Source organism: Salmo trutta, chromosome 12, assembly GCF_901001165.1.
Source record: "Salmo trutta chromosome 12, fSalTru1.1, whole genome shotgun sequence".
Taxonomy (NCBI): Eukaryota; Metazoa; Chordata; class Actinopteri; order Salmoniformes; family Salmonidae; genus Salmo; species Salmo trutta.
Genome location: NC_042968.1, coordinates 88,124,576 through 88,145,286, shown reverse-complemented (window position 1 = coordinate 88,145,286; position 20,711 = coordinate 88,124,576). Strand labels below are relative to the sequence as shown.

Below are 20,711 nucleotides of genomic sequence, written 5' to 3'. Positions count from 1 at the left end.
TGAACATAGACAAAGCTTTCCTTCATTTTGGGTCAGTCACAGTGGTCAGGTATTCTGCCACTGTGTAATCTCTGTTCAGGGCCAAATAACATTCAAGTTTGCTCTGTTTTTTTGTAAATTATTTTCAATGTGTCAAGTAATTCTCTTTTTGTTTTCTCATGATTTGGTTGTCTAATTGTGTTGCTGTCCTGGGGCTCTGTGGGGTCTGTTTGTGTTTGTGAACAGAGCCTCAGGACCAGCTTGCTTAGGGGACTCTTCTCCAGGTTCATCTCTCTGTAGGTGATGGCTTTGATATGGAAGGTTTAGGAATCGCTTCCTATTAGGTGGTTGTAGAATTTAACGGCTTTTTTTCTGGATTTTGATTAGCGGGTATCGGCCTAATTCTGCTCTGTATGCATTATTTGGTATTTAACACTGTACACAGAATATATTTTAGCAGAATTCTGGTGTTTGTCCCATTTTGTGAATTCTTGGTTGGTGAGTGGACCCCAGACCTCACAACCATAAAGGGCAATGGGTTCTATAACTGATTCAAGTATTTTTTTGCCAGATCCTAATTGGTATGTCGAATTATATGTTCCTTTTGACAGCAAAGAAGGCCCTTTTTGCCTTGTCTCTCAGATTGTTCACAGCTTTGTAGAAGTTACCTGTGGTGCTGATGTTTAGGCCTAGGTATGTATATATTTTTGTGAGCTCCAGGGCAACGGTGTCTAGATGGAATTTGTATTTGTGGTCCTGGTAACAGGACCTTTTTTGAAATACCATTATTTTTAAATTGCTCTCTCTCTAGTCTAGAACAAAGATGTACAAATAATGCATTGTTTAACCTCCAGCTTCGATTAAACCATTTAATCCAGACAATTTAGTGAAAATTCTGTAAGCATACCCATGTCATTATAGTGTGACAGTCTGTTCTGTTCTTGATGTTGACTGACGTCATCCATGAAGTCCAGCGGCCCCGCCTCTTCCTCTCCCCCATATGATCGTCATTCTCCACACGGCGTCTCTCCGCGGCCATGGTAACAGCACCGTCTAACGGACTACCGCAGACAACAACAGAAACAAGAGCTTTTCTTTGAGGTATAATCATATTCTTTTCATGCACATAGTTGTAAATACTAGCTATTTCTTTGTCTTTGGGTTTTTGTGCCATACTTGCGCGAACGTAATTTATTCGAAACGAGAGGGTATTTTCTTGCCATGCGATCCGTTTTGTTATCTGGCCTAAGCTTGGGGTGTAACTGACTGGAGGTTTATGGGAAATGTTGTTTTCTTTACACATACTGCTGATCAAAATAGATGGAGAGATGTCTGGGTCTGAACTACAAGACCAGGGTCCTGATTTGCGAAGATAGATTTTATGGATAATGTGCATTCTTTGAAATGTTTCCTGCTGATGTTATTATTGTTGATTCACATACTAGCCCATTAGTAATGCTAATGATAATGGTTGACATATTTACCTTAGCAAGCTAGCTAGCTACATTGTAAAAATCATGTTTGCTAGCTATTTTAGCTAACTATGAAACCCATCTGGATTAAGTAGGGCTACATTAAATAGGCTTTGAAGTTAATGTAGTTAGTTTAGCTACTAGGAACATATGGTTAATGAAAGGTATGTAAGTGTAACCGGAATGAAGGGGCACTGCTATCAACTATAGGACATCCTGCTTACCATGGGATAAGATTATATTTATCTAGGCAGGTCAGTTAAGATCAAATTCTTATTTACAATGACGGCCTACACCGGCCAAACCCGGACGACGCTGGGCCAATTGTGCGCTGCCCTATGGGACTCCCAATCACGGCCGGGTTGTGATACAGCCTGGATTTGAACCAGGGTGTCTGTAGTGACACCTCAATCTCTGAGATGCAGTGCCTTAGACCGCTGCCACCCGGGATCCTACTGCTTGTCTAGCACAGGGTTTCCCAAACTCGGTCCTGATAACCTCTTAGCCCCTCACGGTGTGGTAACCTCTTAGCCCCTCACGGTGTGATAACCTCTTAGCCCCTCACGGTGTGGTAACCTCTTAGCCCCTCACGGTGTGGTAACCTCTTAGCCCCTCACGGTGTGGTAACCTCTTAGCCCCTCACGGTGTGATAACCTCTTAGCCCCTCACGGTTTGGTAACCTCTTAGCCCCTCACGGTGTGATAACCTCTTAGCCCCTCACGGTGTGGTAACCTCTTAGCCCCTCACGGTGTGGTAACCTCTTAGCCCCTCACGGTGTGGTAACCTCTTAGCCCTCACGGTGTGATAACCTCTTAGCCCCTCACGGTGTGATAACCTCTTAGCCCCTCACGGTGTGATAACCTCTTAGCCCCTCACGGTTTGGTAACCTCTTAGCCCCTCACGGTTTGGTAACCTCTTAGCCCTCACGGTGTGATAACCTCTTAGCCCCTCACGGTTTGGTAACCTCTTAGCCCCTCACGGTGTGGTAACCTCTTAGCCCCTCACGGTGTGATAACCTCTTAGCCCCTCACAGTGTGATAACCTCTTAGCCCCTCACGGTGTGATAACCTCTTAGCCCCTCACGGTGTGATAACCTCTTAGCCCCTCACGGTTTGGTAACCTCTTAGCCCCTCACGGTGTGATAACCTCTTAGCCCCTCACGGTGTGATAACCTCTTAGCCCCTCACGGTGTGATAACCTCTTAGCCCCTCACGGTGTGATAACCTCTTAGCCCCTCACGGTGTGGTAACCTCTTAGCCCTCACGGTGTGATAACCTCTTAGCCCTCACGGTGTGGTAACCTCTTAGCCCTCACGGTGTGGTAACCTCTTAGCCCTCACGGTGTGATAACCTCTTAGCCCTCACGGTGTGATAACCTCTTAGCCCCTCACGGTGTGATAACCTCCTAGTCCTCCAGTCTATACAGTTTATTATATCTAACTCTTGAGTTTGCTCATACTCCAATTTAAACTAGTATCTGCAAACCCTGGCTGTCCAAACAGTCAATTGATTTCAGATAGTATGTAGCTAGCTAGTTAGCTAGCTAATCCGAACATAGTAAGTCTGACAAGCCAACTCTACACACTGAAGAAAGGGATCATATGACACAGCCAGCAGTAGAGCAAAGTAAAGGGAACCCAGAGCTCTCACTACTGTTTGACAACAGTTCCCATTGTTAGTAAAGCCTGTGAGCCATGCCATGATCTTGGTTTACTTGCGTCACTTTTACATTCTCAGGGCTGAGATCATGTCATTACTAATATAGCTTAGTTTCAGAGTAGTGACTTGCAGGGTACAACAAGTCAACTAAAGAAAGAGAGAGATACCCGCACACTGATGATGATTGCTTCAGTTTTATTGTGCAACGTTTCGACCTGAAGATCGAAGGAGAACTTTCATCCTAATGTAGCCTTCTTCTGTTTCCCTGCCAGACAGTTCCAGCACAGAGACATTGTCCTCCATTTTAAGATGAACCTGGCAGAGATCTGTGACAACGCTAAGAAGGGCAGAGAGTATGCTCTGCTGGGGAACTATGACTCCTCTATGGTCTACTACCAGGGAGTGATCCAGCAGATACATAAACACGGCCAAGCCCTCAGAGACCCTGCACTCAAAGTCAAGTGGCAACAGGTGAGACTCTCCCAAACACATACATCACACATACATGTTGCAGCATAGAAGCATTGGTAATAAGACATTATGAACGCTCATGCATGCTTAACAAGAAATAATGTGATGTACCGGTTGTCTGAAAGTGTTACTGACATGTCCTCTCTCGCTCTCTCTCGCTCTAGGTGAGACAGGAGTTGTTGGAGGAGTATGAGCAGGTGAAAGGCATTGTGGGAACTCTGGAGAGTTTTAAGGTGGACAAGCCAGCTGACTTCCCCGTCCCTCAGTCTGAGGAGGGGCCTAGAGACCCTGCAGTGTGGCCCCCACCCACACCTGCAGAGCACAGGTACATGGAGTGCCTGAGACCTAACACAATTCTTCAGGTCTCAGGCAATCTTATTCATCACTTGAGCCTGGTTCCCCCAAACCAGCTCCATTACTGAGTGGAGAGGAGGAAACCTGATGGGGTAAACAGCACTTTGGCTGTGTAAGGTCTCATTTTTAACAAAGAAACAAGTACAGAGCTCAAGTTACTATCTTAAGGCAACATCATGTGGAGCATTGTAGCGTTAACACTGTAACGTGTGTGTGTGTGTGTGTGTGTGTGTGTGTGTGTGTGTGTGTGTGTGTGTGTGTGTGTGTGTGTGTGTGGACATATCAGTGTGTTGTTATCCACTGATTTGAGAGGAGGAAATGCCACTTAACCAAATGATCCCCTCTTGAAGTTGACAAGCTGCTGCTTCCTATTGGATGTTCAGCTGCAGCAGCACATGGCAGAGAGTAGGCTACACATCTTCTGAATAGCATGATGATTACATTGACAGGACCATCATAAAAAGGTTACATGCTGCATAGTTTCATTCACTCGCTGTATGTCTTATGACTTTCTAAAATAGCCTATAGGCCCTGTAGCATCGTACAGCCACCATGATCTCTCAAACTGACGTTCTGTTTCGCTACACTGATTGGGCTTTGATTGCTTCATGGAAAATGTGTGTGTGTGTTTAGGGCCCCTACTGCAGTGAAGCGTCCTAACAGTGGGGTGAAACCCCAGCAGAGGAAGGACTCTCCAGGTATGCAGCCCAGAGGGGCTCCAGGAGGGAGGGGCCAGACTAACCCTAAAACAGACCGCCCCGCCCCCAGGGATGCCCCCCGAGGCACCAAGGTCAGAGACGACAAGGTCAGTGTACAGCTGGAGATACTACACTTACACTGTTAGGGCTGGTTTCCTGGACACATGAAGTCCTGGACTGAAAATCATGTTCGATCTCTATTTAAATAACTTTTTTAGTCTAGGACTAGACTTGATCTGTGTCTGGGAAACCGGCCCTTAAACTCGCACGTCTGTTGTCCCAGGGTAAGAAGAGTATAAGGCTGGGAAGTTAAACTTGTGTTAAACGTGTGTGTGTGTCCTGCAGGGTAAAAAGGCTGTAGCAGAGGGAGCAGGGGATGGAGAGCTGAAGAAGTTTGATGGTTCGGGGTACGACAGTGACTTAGTGGAGGCACTGGAGAGAGACATCGTCTCCCGCAACCCCAACATACACTGGTACATTAAACACATCACCTTGCTGACCTGTTTGTGTCACTCTGACTCACTCACTTTGTGTGTATCACTGTAGGTCTGACACATTGTGTGTGTGTGTGTGTGTGTGTGTGTGTGTGTGTGTGTGTGTGTGTGTGTGTGTGTGTGTGTGTGTGTGTGTGTGTGTGTGTGTGTGTTCCAGGGGGGACATTGCTGACCTGGAGGATGCTAAGAAGCTGCTGAGAGAAGCGGTGGTTCTGCCCATGTGGATGCCAGACTTCTTCAAGGGTATACGCCGACCCTGGAAGGTAACACACACACACACACAAGCATTTCGCTACACTCGCACTAACATCTGCTGAAAAAAAAGATATATTTGACACACACACACTTAAAAGGCAATGAGAGAAGAGTACCTTGAGGAGTAGTGTATGAAGTCGTCAGTAGGGGCTGTAACGTGACCTTATTACCGCCACACCGGCAGTCAGGAGTCATGACCACAGGCAAATTCCATGTGACCGCTGAGTCACGGTAACTAGGCTTCTCCAAAACTGCGGTCTGATGCAGCTGATGGTCATTAGTAGTCTACCAAACTTGTTACCGGCCGGTCGCTAACGGCCTGGTACTCAGTGCTCTATTGTCCCTCTAATCACTCTGCCAATGCAAATGAAATGTAAATGAATGAACGCTTCAGGAGAGCCCTGGCACTCAGAGTTTGAGTGGAATAGGATCACCTGTTGCTTAGCCAGAGTCAGATCCTCATAGCTGGTTGATGCATGGAATGAAATAACTTTTTCTATAAACCCATATTATGGTACATTTCTATAGGCTATGTAGTTGTGTGAGAAAAGAGTTTCTATTAAAAAGAGGAGGATCCCATCAGCTTTCTATAGGCTTGGCCTACTATATTTATTTCTCATAATATTAATTACGTTGCTTCTCTTTACAACCGGAGTAGCCTACCTGGCTGGCATGAATATGAACTGTGGGAAAAGCGTCCTCTATTCGCTATTTACAGTGGGGGAAAAAATATTTGATCCCCTGCTGATTTTGTACGTTTGCCCACTGACAAAGAAATGATCAGTTTATAATTTTAATGGTTGGTTTATTTGAACAGTGAGAGACAGAATAACAACAAAAAAATCCACAAAAACGCATGTCAAAAATGTTATAAATTGATTTGCATTTTAATGAGGGAAATAAGTATTTGACCCCCTCTCAATCAGAAAGATTTCTGGCTCCCAGGTGTCTTTTATACAGGTCAGCTGAGAAGACCCTACAGAGTTGATAAATAGCATTGCGTTGCAGAGCAGTTGCAGTGTGTTCTGTGTGGGGTATACGTTGGGTTTATCGAACGTATGCGTCAAACTGTATGCATAGACGGCTTGACAGAAATGGTAGCAGAAGGTGAAGGTTTGACTTTTGTTGCACACATATTCAGATGATGCTGCGTACTATTGAGGTCAGGGCTCTGTGCAGGTCAGTCAGGTTCTTCCACATCGATCTCAACAAACCATTTCTTTGTGGACCTCACTTTGTCCATGGGTGCGTTGTCATGCTGAAACAGGAAAGGGCCTTGTCCAAACTGTTGCCGCAAAGTTGGATAGCATAGCATAGCATCGTCTAGAATGGAGAAAGCCCTTACCGCAGTAAAGTGTCATTGTATGCTGTAGCATTACTATTTCCCTTCAATGGAACTAAGGGGCCTAGGCCAAACCATGAAAAACAGCCTCCACCAAACTTTACAGTTGGCACTATGCATTGGGGCAGGTAGCATTCTCCTTGCATCTGCCAAACCCAGATTCGTCTGTTGGACTGCCAGATAGTGAAGAGTAATTAATCACTCCAGAGAACGCGTTTCCACTGCTCCAGAGTCCAATGGCGGCGAACTTTACACTACTCCAGCCGATGCTTGGCATTGCCCATGGTGATCTTAGGCTTGTGTGCCGCTGCTCGGCCATGGAAACCCATTACATGAAGCTCCTGATGAACAGTTATTGTGCTGACGTTGCTTCCAGAGGCAGGAAAACTGAAATCCGTCTCACCTCATTTCTAGCAGCTTGTCACCTGTGCAACTAGAGGCAAAACAACTCTAGATCACCTTTACTCCACACACAGAGATGCATACAAAGCTCTCCCTCCATTTGGTAAATCTGACCATAACTCTATCCTCCTGATTCCTGCTTACAAGTAAAAACTCAAACGGGAAGTACCAGTGATGCGCTTAATACGGAAGTGGTCTGATGAAGTGGATGCTAAGCTACAGGACTGTTTCCCTAGCACAGACTGGAACAGACTGGAATATGTTCCAGTATTCATTCGATGGCATTGAGGAGTTTACCACATCCCCACAGACTGTACGTACATATCCCAACCAGATTACATGCAACATCTGCACTGAGCTAAGGGCTAGAGCTGCCGCTATCAAAGAGCAGAACACTAATCCGAACGCTTATAAGAAATCCCGCTATGCCCTGCGACGAAGCATCAAACAGGCAAAGCGTCAACACAGGACTATGATCTAATCCTACTACACCTGCTCTGACACTCTTCGGATGTGGCAAGGCTTGCAAACTATCACGGATTACAAAGGGAAACCCAGCCGTGAGCTGCTCAGTGACACAAGCCTATCAGACGATCTAAATGCCTTCTATGCTTGCTTCAAAGTTAGGAAAACTAAACCATGCGTGAAAGCACCTGCTGTTCTGGACGACTGTGTGATTGCCCTCTCCGTAGCCGATGTGACTAAGACCTTTTTAAACAGGTCAACATTCACAAGGCCGCAGGGCCAGACTGATTATCAGGATGCTTATTCGGAGCTTGCGCTGACCAGTTGGCAAGTGTCTTCACTGGCATTTTCAACCTCTCCCTGACCCCAGTCTGTAATACCTACTACATGCTTCTAAAATATTTAGCTGTGCAACCTGCAGTTTTAATTTGGGAACACCAGTGCGACTAGAAATAAAAATAAAAAAATCAGCCAGATAATAATTGATTTAGGCTTTGCGTGCCATAGTCATCGAGTCATCTTTCTCCCTCCAAGGCTGTTTGCTTCCGGTTCCCAGGCTATGCACACCATGCCCCACCCCCTGTCACTCAAGCAGGCAGCACACTGTTTATTTTCTCAGCATGCTGTCAATTCATGCACTCAACACAGATTCTTCCAGAACAAGAACAATGCTTCTATACACCTTGCCCTCTCTGTTATACAATTTGTTGTATTTTGTTCTTTGCAAAATGCGAGTTAGCTAGTCTAATATGCATGTACAGTGGCAAGGAAAAAGTATGTGAACCCTTTGGAATTACCTGGATTTCTGCATAAATTTGACATACCATTTGATCTGGTCTTCATCTAAGTCACAACAATAGACAACCAATAACACACAAATTATTGTATTTTTCTTGTCTATATTGAATACATCATTTAAATATTCACAGTGTAGGCTAGAAAAAGTATGTGAACCCCTAGGCTAATGACTTCTCCAAAAGCTAATTGGAGTCAGGAGTCAGCTAACCTGGAGTCCAATCGATGAGACAAGATTAGAGATGTCAGTGAGATCTGCCCTATAAAAAAAACACTCAAATTTGAGTTTGCTATTCACAAGAAGCATTGCCTGATGTGAACCATGCCTAGAACAAAAGAGATCTCAGAAGACTTAAGAATTGTTGACTTGCATAAAGCTGGAAAGGGTTACAAAAGTATCTCAAAGCCTTGATGTTCATCAGTCCACGGTAAGAGAAATTGTCTATAAATGGAGAAAGTTCAACACTGTTGCTACTCTCCCTAGGAGTGGCCGTCCTGCAAAGATGACTGCAAGAGCACAGCACAGAATGCTCCATGAGGTTAAGAAGAAACCTAGAGTGTCAGCTAAAGACTTACAGAAATCTCTGGAACATGCTAGCCACTCTGTTGATGAGTCTACGATACGTAAAACACTTAACAAGAATGGTGTTCATGGGAGGACACCACGGAAGAAGCCACTGCTGTCCAAAAAAAGCATTGCTCCACATCTGAAGTTTGCGAAAGTGCACCTTGATGTTCCACAGCACTACTGGCAAAATATTCTGTGGACAGATGAAACTACAGTTGAGTTGTTGGGAAGGAACACACAACACACACAGTGTGGTGAAAAAAGGCACAGTACACCAACATCAAAACCTCATCCCAATTGTAAAGTATGGTGGAGGGTCATCATGGTTTGGGGCTGCCTCAGGACCTGGACAGCTTGCTATCATAAACTGAGGAATTCATTTTTCCGTTGATCAAGAGATTTTGCAGGCGAATGTTAGGCTATCTGTCCGCCAATTGAAGCGCAACAGAAGTTGAGTGATGCAACAGGACAACAACCCAAAACACAAAAGTAAATAAACAGCAGAATGGCTTCAACAGAAGAAAATACGCCTTCTGGAGTGGTCCAGTCAGAGTCCTGACCTCAACCTCGAGAGCTGTTCACACCAGACATCCCAAGAATATTGCTGAACTGAAACAGTTTTGAAAAGAGGAATGGTACAAAATTCAACCTGACTGTTGTGCAGGTCTGATCCACATCTACAGAAACGTTTGGTTGAGGTTATTGCTGCCAAAGGAGGGTCAACAAGTTATTAAATCCAAGGGTTCACATACTTTTTCCACCCTGCGCTGTGAATGTTTACACAGTGTGTTCAATAAAGACATGAAAACATATAATTGTTGTGTTATTAGTTTAAGCAGACTGTGTTTGTCCATTTGTCATGGACTTCAGAAAAGAGCAAAGGGAGCAAACCCATATCCACATCAACAGGACAGCAGTGGAGAAGGAAAGTTTTTAAGTTCCTCGGTGTACATATCATCGACAAACTGAAATGGTCCACTTACACAGACAGTGTGGTGAAGAAGGCGCAACAGCGCCTCTTCAACCTCAGGAGGCTGAAAAAAAAAATAATAATTGGCTTGTCACCGAAAACCCTCACTAACTTTAACCGGTGCACAATTAAGAGCATCCTGTTGGGCTGTATCACCGCCTGGTACGGCAACTGCACCACCCACAACCGCAGGGCTCTCCAGTGGGTGGTGCGGTCTGCATAACGCATCACCGGGGGCAAACTACCTGCCCTCCAGGACACCTACACCACCCGATGTCACAGGAAGGCAAAAAGATCATCAAGGACAACAACCACCCGAGCCACTACCTGTTCACCCCACTATCATCCAGAAGGTGAGGTCAGTACAGGTGCATCAAAGCTGGGACAGAGAGAGAGATAGAAGCTGTTTTTCTATCTCAAGGCCATCAGATTGTTAAACAGCCACCACTAGCACAGAGAGGCACCTGCCTGCCTACAGACTTGATATCATTGGCCACTTTATTAAATGGAACAGTAGTCACTTTAATAATGCCACTTTTAAGAATGTTTACATATCTAGCATTACTCATATCATATGTGTATATACTGTATCCTTCACTATCTATTGCATCTTAGCCGCTCTGTCACTGCTCATCCATATATTTTATACTTATATATTCTCATCCCATTCCTTTACTAGATTGTGTGTATTAGGTTTTATAGTGGAAGTAGTTAGATATTACCTGTTAGATACTGCTGCACTGTCGGATCTAGAAGCATTTCACTACACTCGCAATAACATCTGCTAAGCATGTATATGTGACCAATAACATTTTATTCTTGTGGCCTAGATGAAGATCAGATCAAATTTTATGACCAATTTATGCAGAAATACAGATATTTCCAAAGGGTTCACATTATTTTTCTTGCCACTGTAAGTCTCATGGCTCAAAGTGGAGGAGAGATCGACAAGCTGAATGCATTGAGGTGTCTGTTTAAACTACTGGCACACAGCTCGGACACCCATGCATACCCCACAAGGCATGTCACCAGAGGTCTCTTCACAATCCCCAAGTCCAGAATAGACTATGGGAGGCACACAGTACTACATGGAATTCTATTCCACATCAGGTAACTGATGCAAGCAGTAGAATCAGATTTTAAAAAAATCTAAAAATACACCTCATGGAATAGCGGGGAATGTGAAGAGACACAGACACACATAAACATGATAAGACACATACTCTACACACATGCACACATGGACTTTGTATTGATGATATGTGGTAGTAGAGTAGTTGCCTGAGGGAACACACTTAATGTGTTGTGAAAAGTGTAATGAAATGTCATGTAATATTTTTGTTTAATTGTATATAACTGCCTTAATGTTGCTGGACCCCAGGAAGAGTAGCTGCTTCCTTGGCGGCAACACCTAATGGGGATCCATAATAAATACAAATATAAGGAACCTGGCATATGTCTGACATAATACATATCGCTAACTAGCTAGCTGGTTAGCTAAATACCATTTAGCTAAATGCACTAGCTAGGACAAAACAAATGTTAGCTGGTTGCTACCACTGGTAGTGTATGGTGTAGATCAGCATGTTATTTGTACAATGGCATGTTCTGAATCAATCTATTAAAAAATGTTTTGTCTAAATGTAACATCTATTCAAGTGGTGCCTTGGGAAACACTGACCAACACTTTGGTACATTTTATGTGGTGCTCCTAACTTTTTAAAGTTAGGAGCACCTGTGCTACCAATGGAAACTTTAATTTAGAGCCCTTGCCCTCAGGCCCAATCACGTGATTAGGGGGTCAATATTTCATTGGTGTCTCAGTGTCACAACCAAACACATACAGTGGGGCAAAAAAGTATTTAGTCAGCCACCAATTGTGCAAGTTCTCCCACTTAAAAAGATGAGAGAGGCCTGTAATTTTCATCATAGGTACACGTCAACTATGACAGACAAAATGAAAAGAAAAAAAATCCAGAAAATCACATTGTAGGATTTTTAATGAATTTATTTGCAAATTATGGTGGAAAATAAGTATTTGGTCAATAACAAAAGTTTATCTCAATACTTTGTTATATACCCTTTGTTGGCAATGACACAGGTCAAACGTTTTCTCTAAGTCTTCACAAGGTTTTCACACACTATTGCTGGTATTTTGGCCCATTCCTCCATGCAGATCTCCTCTAGAGCAGTGATGTTTTGGGGCTGTCGCTGGGCAACACAGACTTTCAACTCCCTCCAAAGATTTTCTATGGGGTTGAGATCTGGAGACTGGCTAGGCCACTCCAGGACCTTGAAATGCTTCTTACGAAGCCACTCCTTCGTTGCCCAGGCGGTGTGTTTGGGATCATTGTCATGCTGAAAGACCCAACCACGTTTCATCTTCAATGCCCTTGCTGATGGAAGGAGGTTTTCACTCAAAATCTCACGATACATGGCCCCATTCATTCTTTCCTTTACATGGATCAGTCGTCCTGGTCCCTTTGCAGAAAAACAGCCCCAAAGCATGATGTTTCCACCCCCATGCTTCACAGTAGGTATGGTGTCCTTTTGGATGCAACTCCGCAATCTTTGTCCTCCAAACACGACGAGTTGAGTTTTTACCAAAAAGTTATATTTTGGTTTCATCTGACCATATGACATTCTCCCAATCCTCTTCTGGATCATCCAAATGCTCTCTAGCAAACTTCAGACGGGCCTGGACATGTACTGGCTTAAGCAGGGGGACACGTCTGGCACTGCAGGATTTGAGTCCCTGGCGGCGTAGTGTGTTACTGATGGTAGGCTTTGTTACTTTGGTCCCAGCTCTCTGCAGGTCATTCACTAGGTCCCCCCCTTGTGGTTCTGGGATTTTTGCTCACCGTTCTTGTGATCATTTTGACCCCACGGGGTGAGATCTTGCGTGGAGCCCCAGATCGAGGGAGATTATCAGTGGTCTTGTATGTCTTCCATTTCCTAATAATTGCTCCCACAGTTGATTTCTTCAAACCAAGCTGCTTACCTATTGCAGATTGTCTTCCCAGCCTGGTGCAGGTCTACAATTTTGTTTCTGATGTCCTTTGACAGCTCTTTGGTCTTGGCCATAGTGGAGTTTGGAGTGTGACTGTTTGAGGTTGTGGACAGGTGTCTTTTATACCGATAACAAGTTCAAACAGGTGCCATTAATACAGGTAACGAGTGGAGGACAGAGGAGCCTCTTAAAGAAGAAGTTACAGGTCTGTGAGAGCCAGAAATCTTGCTTGTTTGTAGGTGACCAAATACTTATTTTCCACCATAATTTGCAAATAAATTCATAAAAAATCCTACAATGTGATTTTTCTGGATTTTTTTTCTCATTTTGTCTGTCATAGTTGACGTGTACCTATGATGGAAATTACAGGCCTCTCTCATCTTTTTAAGTGGGAGAACTTGCACAGTTAGTGGCTGACTAAATACTTTTTTGCCCCACTGTATGTCACACGAAGACTATGTAGTGTAGGAATGCATGGTTTCTTACATGTGAGTGAATGAATACAGTGAACAGTTTTGAATGTTGACATGTATGGATGGATATTCAGAGGCTGCTCTGTCATACACCACTCAGGCCTGTAAGTGGTGATGTTGTACAGTAGAAATTCATGTAGATTGGAAAAGATTGGCCTACTGTCAGCACGACCACTCTGTATGCAATATATGGTGTGTGTGTGTGTGTCTCTCTACCAGGGTGTGTTGATGGTGGGCCCACCAGGGACAGGGAAGACCATGCTGGCTAAAGCCGTGGCTACAGAGTGTGGCACCACCTTCTTCAACGTATCCTCCTCCACACTCACCTCCAAATACAGAGGAGAGTCTGAGAAACTGGTTCGCCTGCTCTTTGAGATGGTGAGTCTTTGTGTGTGTGGTCTCTTGTGACAGACGAAAAACCAAATGAGCAACTTTCTGAGGCCAGCTCTCACATTTTCATTTGGTTCTGGGTTGGAGAGTGTATGATGTGGGCAGTGCTGTCTATAGACCGTCAGAGGACCTAAGTGAGATTAGGTCGCCGCCCCCCCCCCGCCCACCTCGCAGGTAAAACGTTTTAGTGCTATCTTAACAGTGTTATTTTTGGGGGGGGGGCAGGGTTAAAGTAAATTCCCAGCAATTCTACACATTTTGCCATGTTCATATGACATCTGTATGATTTTGACTAACAAAGTCAATGGGGGGCCCCTGAGCACATGCCCCTGCGTGCCTGGTCAGTAATATGGTGATGATTAGCCTAGTACAAGGTTTATATAGCTGACTAGACTACCTTACCTAGCAGTCTATATATATATATATATATATATTAATTATTATTTTTTATTTTTTTTTGCTGACGTGGGTTAACCTCTCTAGGGTAGGGGGCAGTATTTGCACGGCCGGATAAAAAACGTACCCGATTTAATCTGGTTATTACTACTGCCCAGAAACTAGAATATGCATATAATTGTTTGATTTGGATAGAAAACACCCTAAAGTTTCTAAAACTGTTTGAATGGTGACTGTGAGTATAACAGAACTCATATGGCAGGCAAAAACCTGAGAAGATTCCTTACAGGAAGTGCCCTCTCTGACCATTTCTTGGCCTTCTACACTCTCTTTATTGAAAACTGAGGATCTCTGCTGTAACGTGACACTTCCTACGGCTCCCATAGGCTCTCAGAAGGCGGCAAAATGTTGAATGATGATTTTGCAGGCCATGGCTGAAAAACAGTAGCGCATTTGGATAGTGGTCGATCAGAGAACAATGAGACTGGGGGTGCGTGCACGAGCCGACACCATGTTTTTATTTTTTCGTCTTTGAACGAAAACAGGGTTTCCCGGTCGGAATATTATCGTTTTTTTACGAGAAAAATCGCATAAAAATTGATTTTAAACAGCGGTTGACATGCTTCGAAGTACGGTAATGGAATATTTCGATTTTTTTTGTCACGAAACACGTCGGGCGCGTCACCCTTCGTCACCCTTCGGATAGTGTCTTGAACGCACGAACAAAACAGAGGATATTTGAACATAACTATGGATTATTTTGAACCAAACCAACATTTGTTATTGAAGTAGAAGTCCTGGGAGTGCATTCTGACGAAGAACAGCAAAGGTAATCCAATTTTTCTTATAGTAAATCTGAGTTTGGTGAGGGCCAAACTTGGTGGGTGTCAAAATAGCTAGCCCGTGATGGCGAGCTATCTACTCAGAATATTGCAAAATGTGCTTTTGCCGAAAAGCTATTTTAAAATCGGACATAGCGATTGCTTAAAGGAGTTCTGTATCTATAATTCTTAAAATAATTATGTTTTTTGTGAACGTTTATCGTGAGTAATTTAGTAAATTCACCGGAAGTTTGCAGTGGGTATGCTAGTTCTGAACGTCACATGCTAATGTAAAAAGCTGGTTTTTGATATAAATATGAACTTGATTGAACAAAACATGCATGTATTGTATAACATAATGTCCTAGGAGTGTCATCTGATGAAGATCATCAAAGGTTAGTGCTGCATTTAGCTGTGGTTTGGGTTTATGTGACATTATATGCTAGCTTGAAAAATGGGTGTCTGATTATTTCTGGCTGGGTACTCTGCTGACATAATCTAATGTTTTGCTTTCGTTGTAAAGCCTTTTTGAAATCGGACAGTGTGGTTAGATTAACGAGAGTCTTGTCTTTAAAATGGTGTAAAATAGTCATATGTTTGAGAAATTGAAGTAATAGCATTTCTAAGGTATTTGAATATCGCGCCACGGGATTCCACTGGCTGTTGAGTAGGTGGGACGATTTTATCCCACATACCCTAGAGAGGATAATTGAGTGACTGACAGAACAAGTGGAAAACTGCTGATGCACTACCACATTTTGAAATGACACTCTGTGTATTCTAACTCTCTACAGTAAATTGTTTTTTTTGGGGGGGGGGGCGCTCTAGAATACACGGGGCCCTACAGGTCTGCTTATAGGAAGAGGTGGGTCTGGGTGTGTCTTTGTTCTTTTTAAATAACATTCTTCAGAACCATGTTCTACAAGATGTTGACATAGCGATGTAAAAGATAGAAATGTATGTTTTAATAGAAGAGATCATTATGAGCATGTTTTTTGTTTTGTTGAATAGACGTTGAAAAAATGTCTGTTTGGTTGCTGGGGAATACTCAATCAAATCAAATCAAATCAAATTTATTTATATAGCCCTTCGTACATCAGCTGAAATCTCAAAGTGCTGTACAGAAACCCAGCCTAAAACCCCAAACAGCAAGCAATGCATGTGAAAGAAGCACGGTGGCTGGGAAAAACTCCCTAGGAAAAACTCCTGAGAAAGGCCAAAAACCTAGGAAGAAACCTAGAGAGGAACCAGGCTATGAGGGGTGGCCAGTCCTCTTCTGGCTGTGCCGGGTGGATATTATAACAGAACATGGTCAAGATGTTAAAATGTTCGTAAATGACCAGCATGGTCAAATAATAATAATCATAGTAGTTGTCAAGGGTGCAACAAGCACGTCCGGTGAACAGGTCAGGGTTCCGTAGCCGCAGGCAGAACAGTTGAAACTGGAGCAGCAGCATGGCCAGGTGGACTGGGGACAGCAAGGAGTCATCATGCCAGGTAGTCCTGAGGCATGGTCCTAGGGCTCAGGTCCTCCGAGAGAAAGAAAGAAAGAGAGAGAGAGAATTAGAGAGAGCATATTTACATTCACACAGGACACCGGATAAGACAATGAACCTTTGTTTTGAATTAACCTTTTCTCTCCATTTGTGTCCAGGCGAGATTCTATGCCCCGACCACCATCTTCATAGATGAGATAGACTCCATTTGTGGGAGTCGAGGGAAGTCGGACGAACACGAAGCCAGCCGCAGAGTCAAGTCAGAAATACTGGTACAGATGGACGGTGAGAGAAGCTGGAGGAGGGAAGGAGGAGCGTGGAAGAAGGAGATAGTGGGGCAGAGGGAGAAAGCGAGAGTTCACTGATTTCTGAATATGTTGTTTCTAGCTCGGCTGCTGAGGTGTGTTTTTGGGGAAAAGTGTCTGACTGTACCGTTGTTATCCAGGTGTAAGGAGAGCTATCAGACTGTAGCATTGTTATCCAGGTGTGGGGGGAGCTATCTGACTGTACCATTGTTATCCAGGTGTGGGGGGAGCTATCTGACTGTACCATTGTTATCCAGGTGTGGGGGGAGCTTCAGAGAATGACGATCCCTCTAAGATGGTAATGGTTCTGGCTGCTACTAACTTCCCCTGGGACATCGACGAGGCACTACGGAGACGACTGGAGAAGAGAATCTACATCCCACTGCCTACAGGTGACCTCTGACCCCTCACCTTTTAAACCTAACCTCTGATCCATATCCTCCTGCCTACAGGTGACCTTTAACCTTTCAACGCTAACCTCTACCCTTACCCTGAACCTAAGATGCGGAGATCCTGTTTCATACACGTCTGCATATTAACCTATTGTTAAAATGTATCTGTTGTGCAGAACATTCACATTGTTGTACAGTTATACCTGTATGTCTTTAGCTGTAGGGTGTGTTGTTAACCCCCATTCCTGCGTGTGTGTAGCTGTGGGTCGTGCTGAGCTGCTGGGGATCAGTCTAAAGGAGGTGGATGTGGCTGATGATGTGGACCTGGCTCTCATCGCTGACAAGATAGACGGATACTCTGGAGCTGACATCACCAACGTCTGCAGGTCTAGCTGTGTGTGTGTGTGTGTGTGTGTGTGGGGGGGGGGGGGGGTTACTCTATCCTTTTGGGGGCTTTAGGCTAGTAAAACAAGGAACATTCTCCCTCATGGGGACATTTCCCATATACCCATGAGGACAAAAGCTATAGAGGTTAGGGTAAGGGGTTAGTGGTTAGGGTTTAGTTTAGGGTAAGGGGTTAGGGTTTAGTTTAGGGTAAGGGGTTAGTGGTTAGGTTCAGGGTTAAGTTTAGTGTTAGCGTAAAGGGTTAGGATTAGGGTTACAGGTTAGGGGAAATAGGATTTTGAATGGTAATTCATTTTTAGTGTTCTTGTGAGACTGTTCCCATGACTGACCCTTGTGAGTCGTGACTAGTTGTGTGTGTGTGTGTGTGTGTGTGTGAGAGCGAGCTAAGGTCACAGTCATGGCTCTTGGCCAGGGGCATCCCCTGAACACACCCTTTATATAACAGAGAGAGTTGAGTCCACAGAGGGAGAGTGTGGGGGGGAGGGAGGGAGGGAGAGAGAGGGACAACAATGTGTCCTCAGGAGGTCAGGCCTCTGTATGTGACCCATTTAGATGTGTGCATTACATTTTAGTTATGCGTACATTCGGAAATTATTAAGACCCCTTGACGTAATCCACATTTTGTTACGTTACAGCCTTATTCTAAATTTTTAATTTTTTTTTAAACAATTACTCGAATCAAAAATAGGTTTTTAGACATTTCTACACGTTGATTAAAAATAAGATACCTTATTTACGTAAGTATTTGCTATGAGACTTGAAATTGAGCTCAGGTGCATCCTGTTTCCATTGATCATCCTGTTTCTACAACTTGATTGGAGTCCATCTGTGGTAAATTCAATTGATGGACATGATTTGGAAAGGCACACACCTGTCTATATAAGGTCCCACAGTTGACAGTGCATGTCAGAGCAAAAACCAAGCCATGAGGTCTAAGGAATTGTCCGTAGAGCTCAGAGACAGGATTGTGTCAAGGCACAGATCTGGGGAAGGATACCAAAACATTTCTGCAGCATTGAAGGGCCCCAAGAACACAGTGCCCTCCGTCATTCTTAAATGGAAAAAGTTTGGAACCACCAAGACTCTTCTTAGAGCTGGCCGGCAGACCAAACTGAGCAATCGGGGGATAGGGGCCTTGGTCAGGGAGGTGACCAAGAACCCGATGGTCACTCTGACAGAGCTATGGTAGAGTGGCCAGACGGAAGCCACTCCTCAGTAAAAGGCTTGGAGTTTGCCTAAAGGCACCTAAAGGACTCTGTCCATGAGAAACAAGATTCTCTGGTCTGATGAAACCAAGATTGAACTCTTTGACCTGAATGCCAAGCGTCACGTCTGGAGGAAACCTGGCACCATCCTTACGGTGAAACATGGTGGTGGCAACATCATGCTGTAGGGATATTTTTCAGCGGCAAGGACTGGGAGACTAGTCAAGATTGAGGGAAAGATGATCAGAGAGATCCTTAATAAAAACCTTCTCCAGAGCGCTCAGGACCTCAGACTGGGACAAATGTTCACCTTCCAACAGGACAACAACTCTAAGCACACAGCCAAGACAACCCAGGAGTGGCTTCAGGACAACTCTCTGAATGTCCTTGAGTGGCCCAGCCAGAGCCCGGACTTAAACCCGATAGAACATCTCTGGAGAGACCTGAAAATAGCTGTTCAGCGACGCTCCCCATCCAACCTGACAGACTTTGAGGATCTGCAGAGAAGAATGGGAGAAACCCCTCAAATACAGGTGTGCCAAGCTTGTAGCGTCAAACCCATGAAGACGGCTGTAATCGCTGCCAAAGGTGCAAACATTTCTAAAAACCTGTTTTGTATAATGCAGAATTTTGGCTTGATTGATGAGGGGAAAAAACGATTTAATAATATTTAATAAGGCTGTAACGTAACAAAATGTGGAAAAAGTCAAGGGGTCTGAATACTTTCCGAATGCACTGTATCCAGGTTTTTTTGTGTTCAGATCAGAGCTCTGTATGAAGAACGCATCTACCGTTAAATAAACTGTCTCTGAGTGTGCCATGTGTGTCTGCCCCCACAGAGATGCGTCTATGATGGCTATGCGTCGGCGTATCCAGGGCCTCTCTCCAGAGGAGATCAGAGCTCTGTCTAAAGAAGAGCTTCAGATGCCTGTCACCATGGACGACTTCACAATTACCTTGAAGAAGATCTCCAAGTCTGTCTCCGCTGCCGACTTGGAGAAGTACCAGGCCTGGATGGAGGAGTTTGGATCTGTCTAGAGAGAGGACACAGCACCAGGAATGAAGAAAGGACTGTAAGAGCAGAGTGGGAGAGGACCAGTGGGGATTGGAGTGGGAGAGGACCAGTGGGGATTGGAGGGGGAGAGGACCAGTGGGGATTGGAGGGGGAGAGGACCAGTGGGGATTGGAGGGGGAGAGCAGAGTGGGAGAGGACCAGTGGGGATTGGAGGGGGAGAGTGGACCAGTGGGGATTGGAGGGGGAGAGGACCAGTGGGGATTGGAGTGGGAGAGGACCAGTGGGGATTGGAGGGGGAGAGGACCAGTGGGGATTGGAGGGGGAGAGGACCAGTGGGGATTGGAGGGGGAGAGGACCAGTGGGGATTGGAGGGGGAGAGCAGAGTGGGAGAGGACCAGTGGGGATTGGAGGGGGAGAGTGGACCAGTGGGGATTGGAGGGGGAGAGTGGACCAGTGGGGATTGGAGGGGGAGAGTGGACCAGTGGGGATTGGAGGGGGAGAGTGGACCAGTGGGGATTTGAGGGGGAGAGTGGACCAGTGGGGATTGGAGGGGGAGAGTGGACCAGTGGGGATTGGAGGGGGAGAGTGGACCAGTGGGGATTGGAGGGGGAGAGGACCAGTGGGGATTGGAGTGGGAGAGGACCAGTGAGGATTGGAGTGGAAGAGCAGCGTGGGAGAGGACCAGTGGGGATTGGAGTGGGAGAGGACCAGGAGAAAGAGACATGTATGTGAAGTGTAGAGGAACTAGAGGAGGTTGTGACTGATGAAGAACTAGAGGCCAAGAGTGTGAACCAAGAGGATTGAAGTGTGTAAAGCAGAGACGAATGGACTGGAGTGTTTGGCTGAGATTTAAAGGGTAGTCTAAAGTTGCTTCCTCTCT

The 20,711-nt window shown here is 44.9% G+C and overlaps 1 protein-coding gene across 3 annotated transcripts; it reads left to right on the top strand.

The window, feature by feature from the left end:
• The first annotated feature begins 990 nt into the window (after nt 1-990).
• On the top strand, nt 991-19,873 carry katnal1 (katanin p60 subunit A-like 1). 3 transcript variants are annotated; one of them, XM_029770264.1, is made up of 11 exons: nt 991-1,080; nt 3,386-3,580; nt 3,745-3,905; nt 4,568-4,739; nt 4,978-5,105; nt 5,284-5,389; nt 13,626-13,784; nt 16,668-16,794; nt 17,072-17,206; nt 17,466-17,592; nt 19,656-19,854. In XM_029770264.1, the coding sequence occupies exons 2-11, from the start codon at nt 3,419-3,421 to the stop codon at nt 19,852-19,854; spliced, it is 1,476 nt and encodes a 491-aa protein (XP_029626124.1). In that variant the 5' UTR covers nt 991-1,080; nt 3,386-3,418. The 3 variants fall into 3 exon arrangements, with proteins under 3 accessions (XP_029626124.1, XP_029626123.1, XP_029626125.1); XM_029770263.1 differs by having other exon boundaries at nt 3,382-3,580; XM_029770265.1 differs by lacking the exon at nt 991-1,080 and having other exon boundaries at nt 3,419-3,580; nt 19,656-19,873.
• The last annotated feature ends 838 nt before the right edge of the window (nt 19,874-20,711 follow it).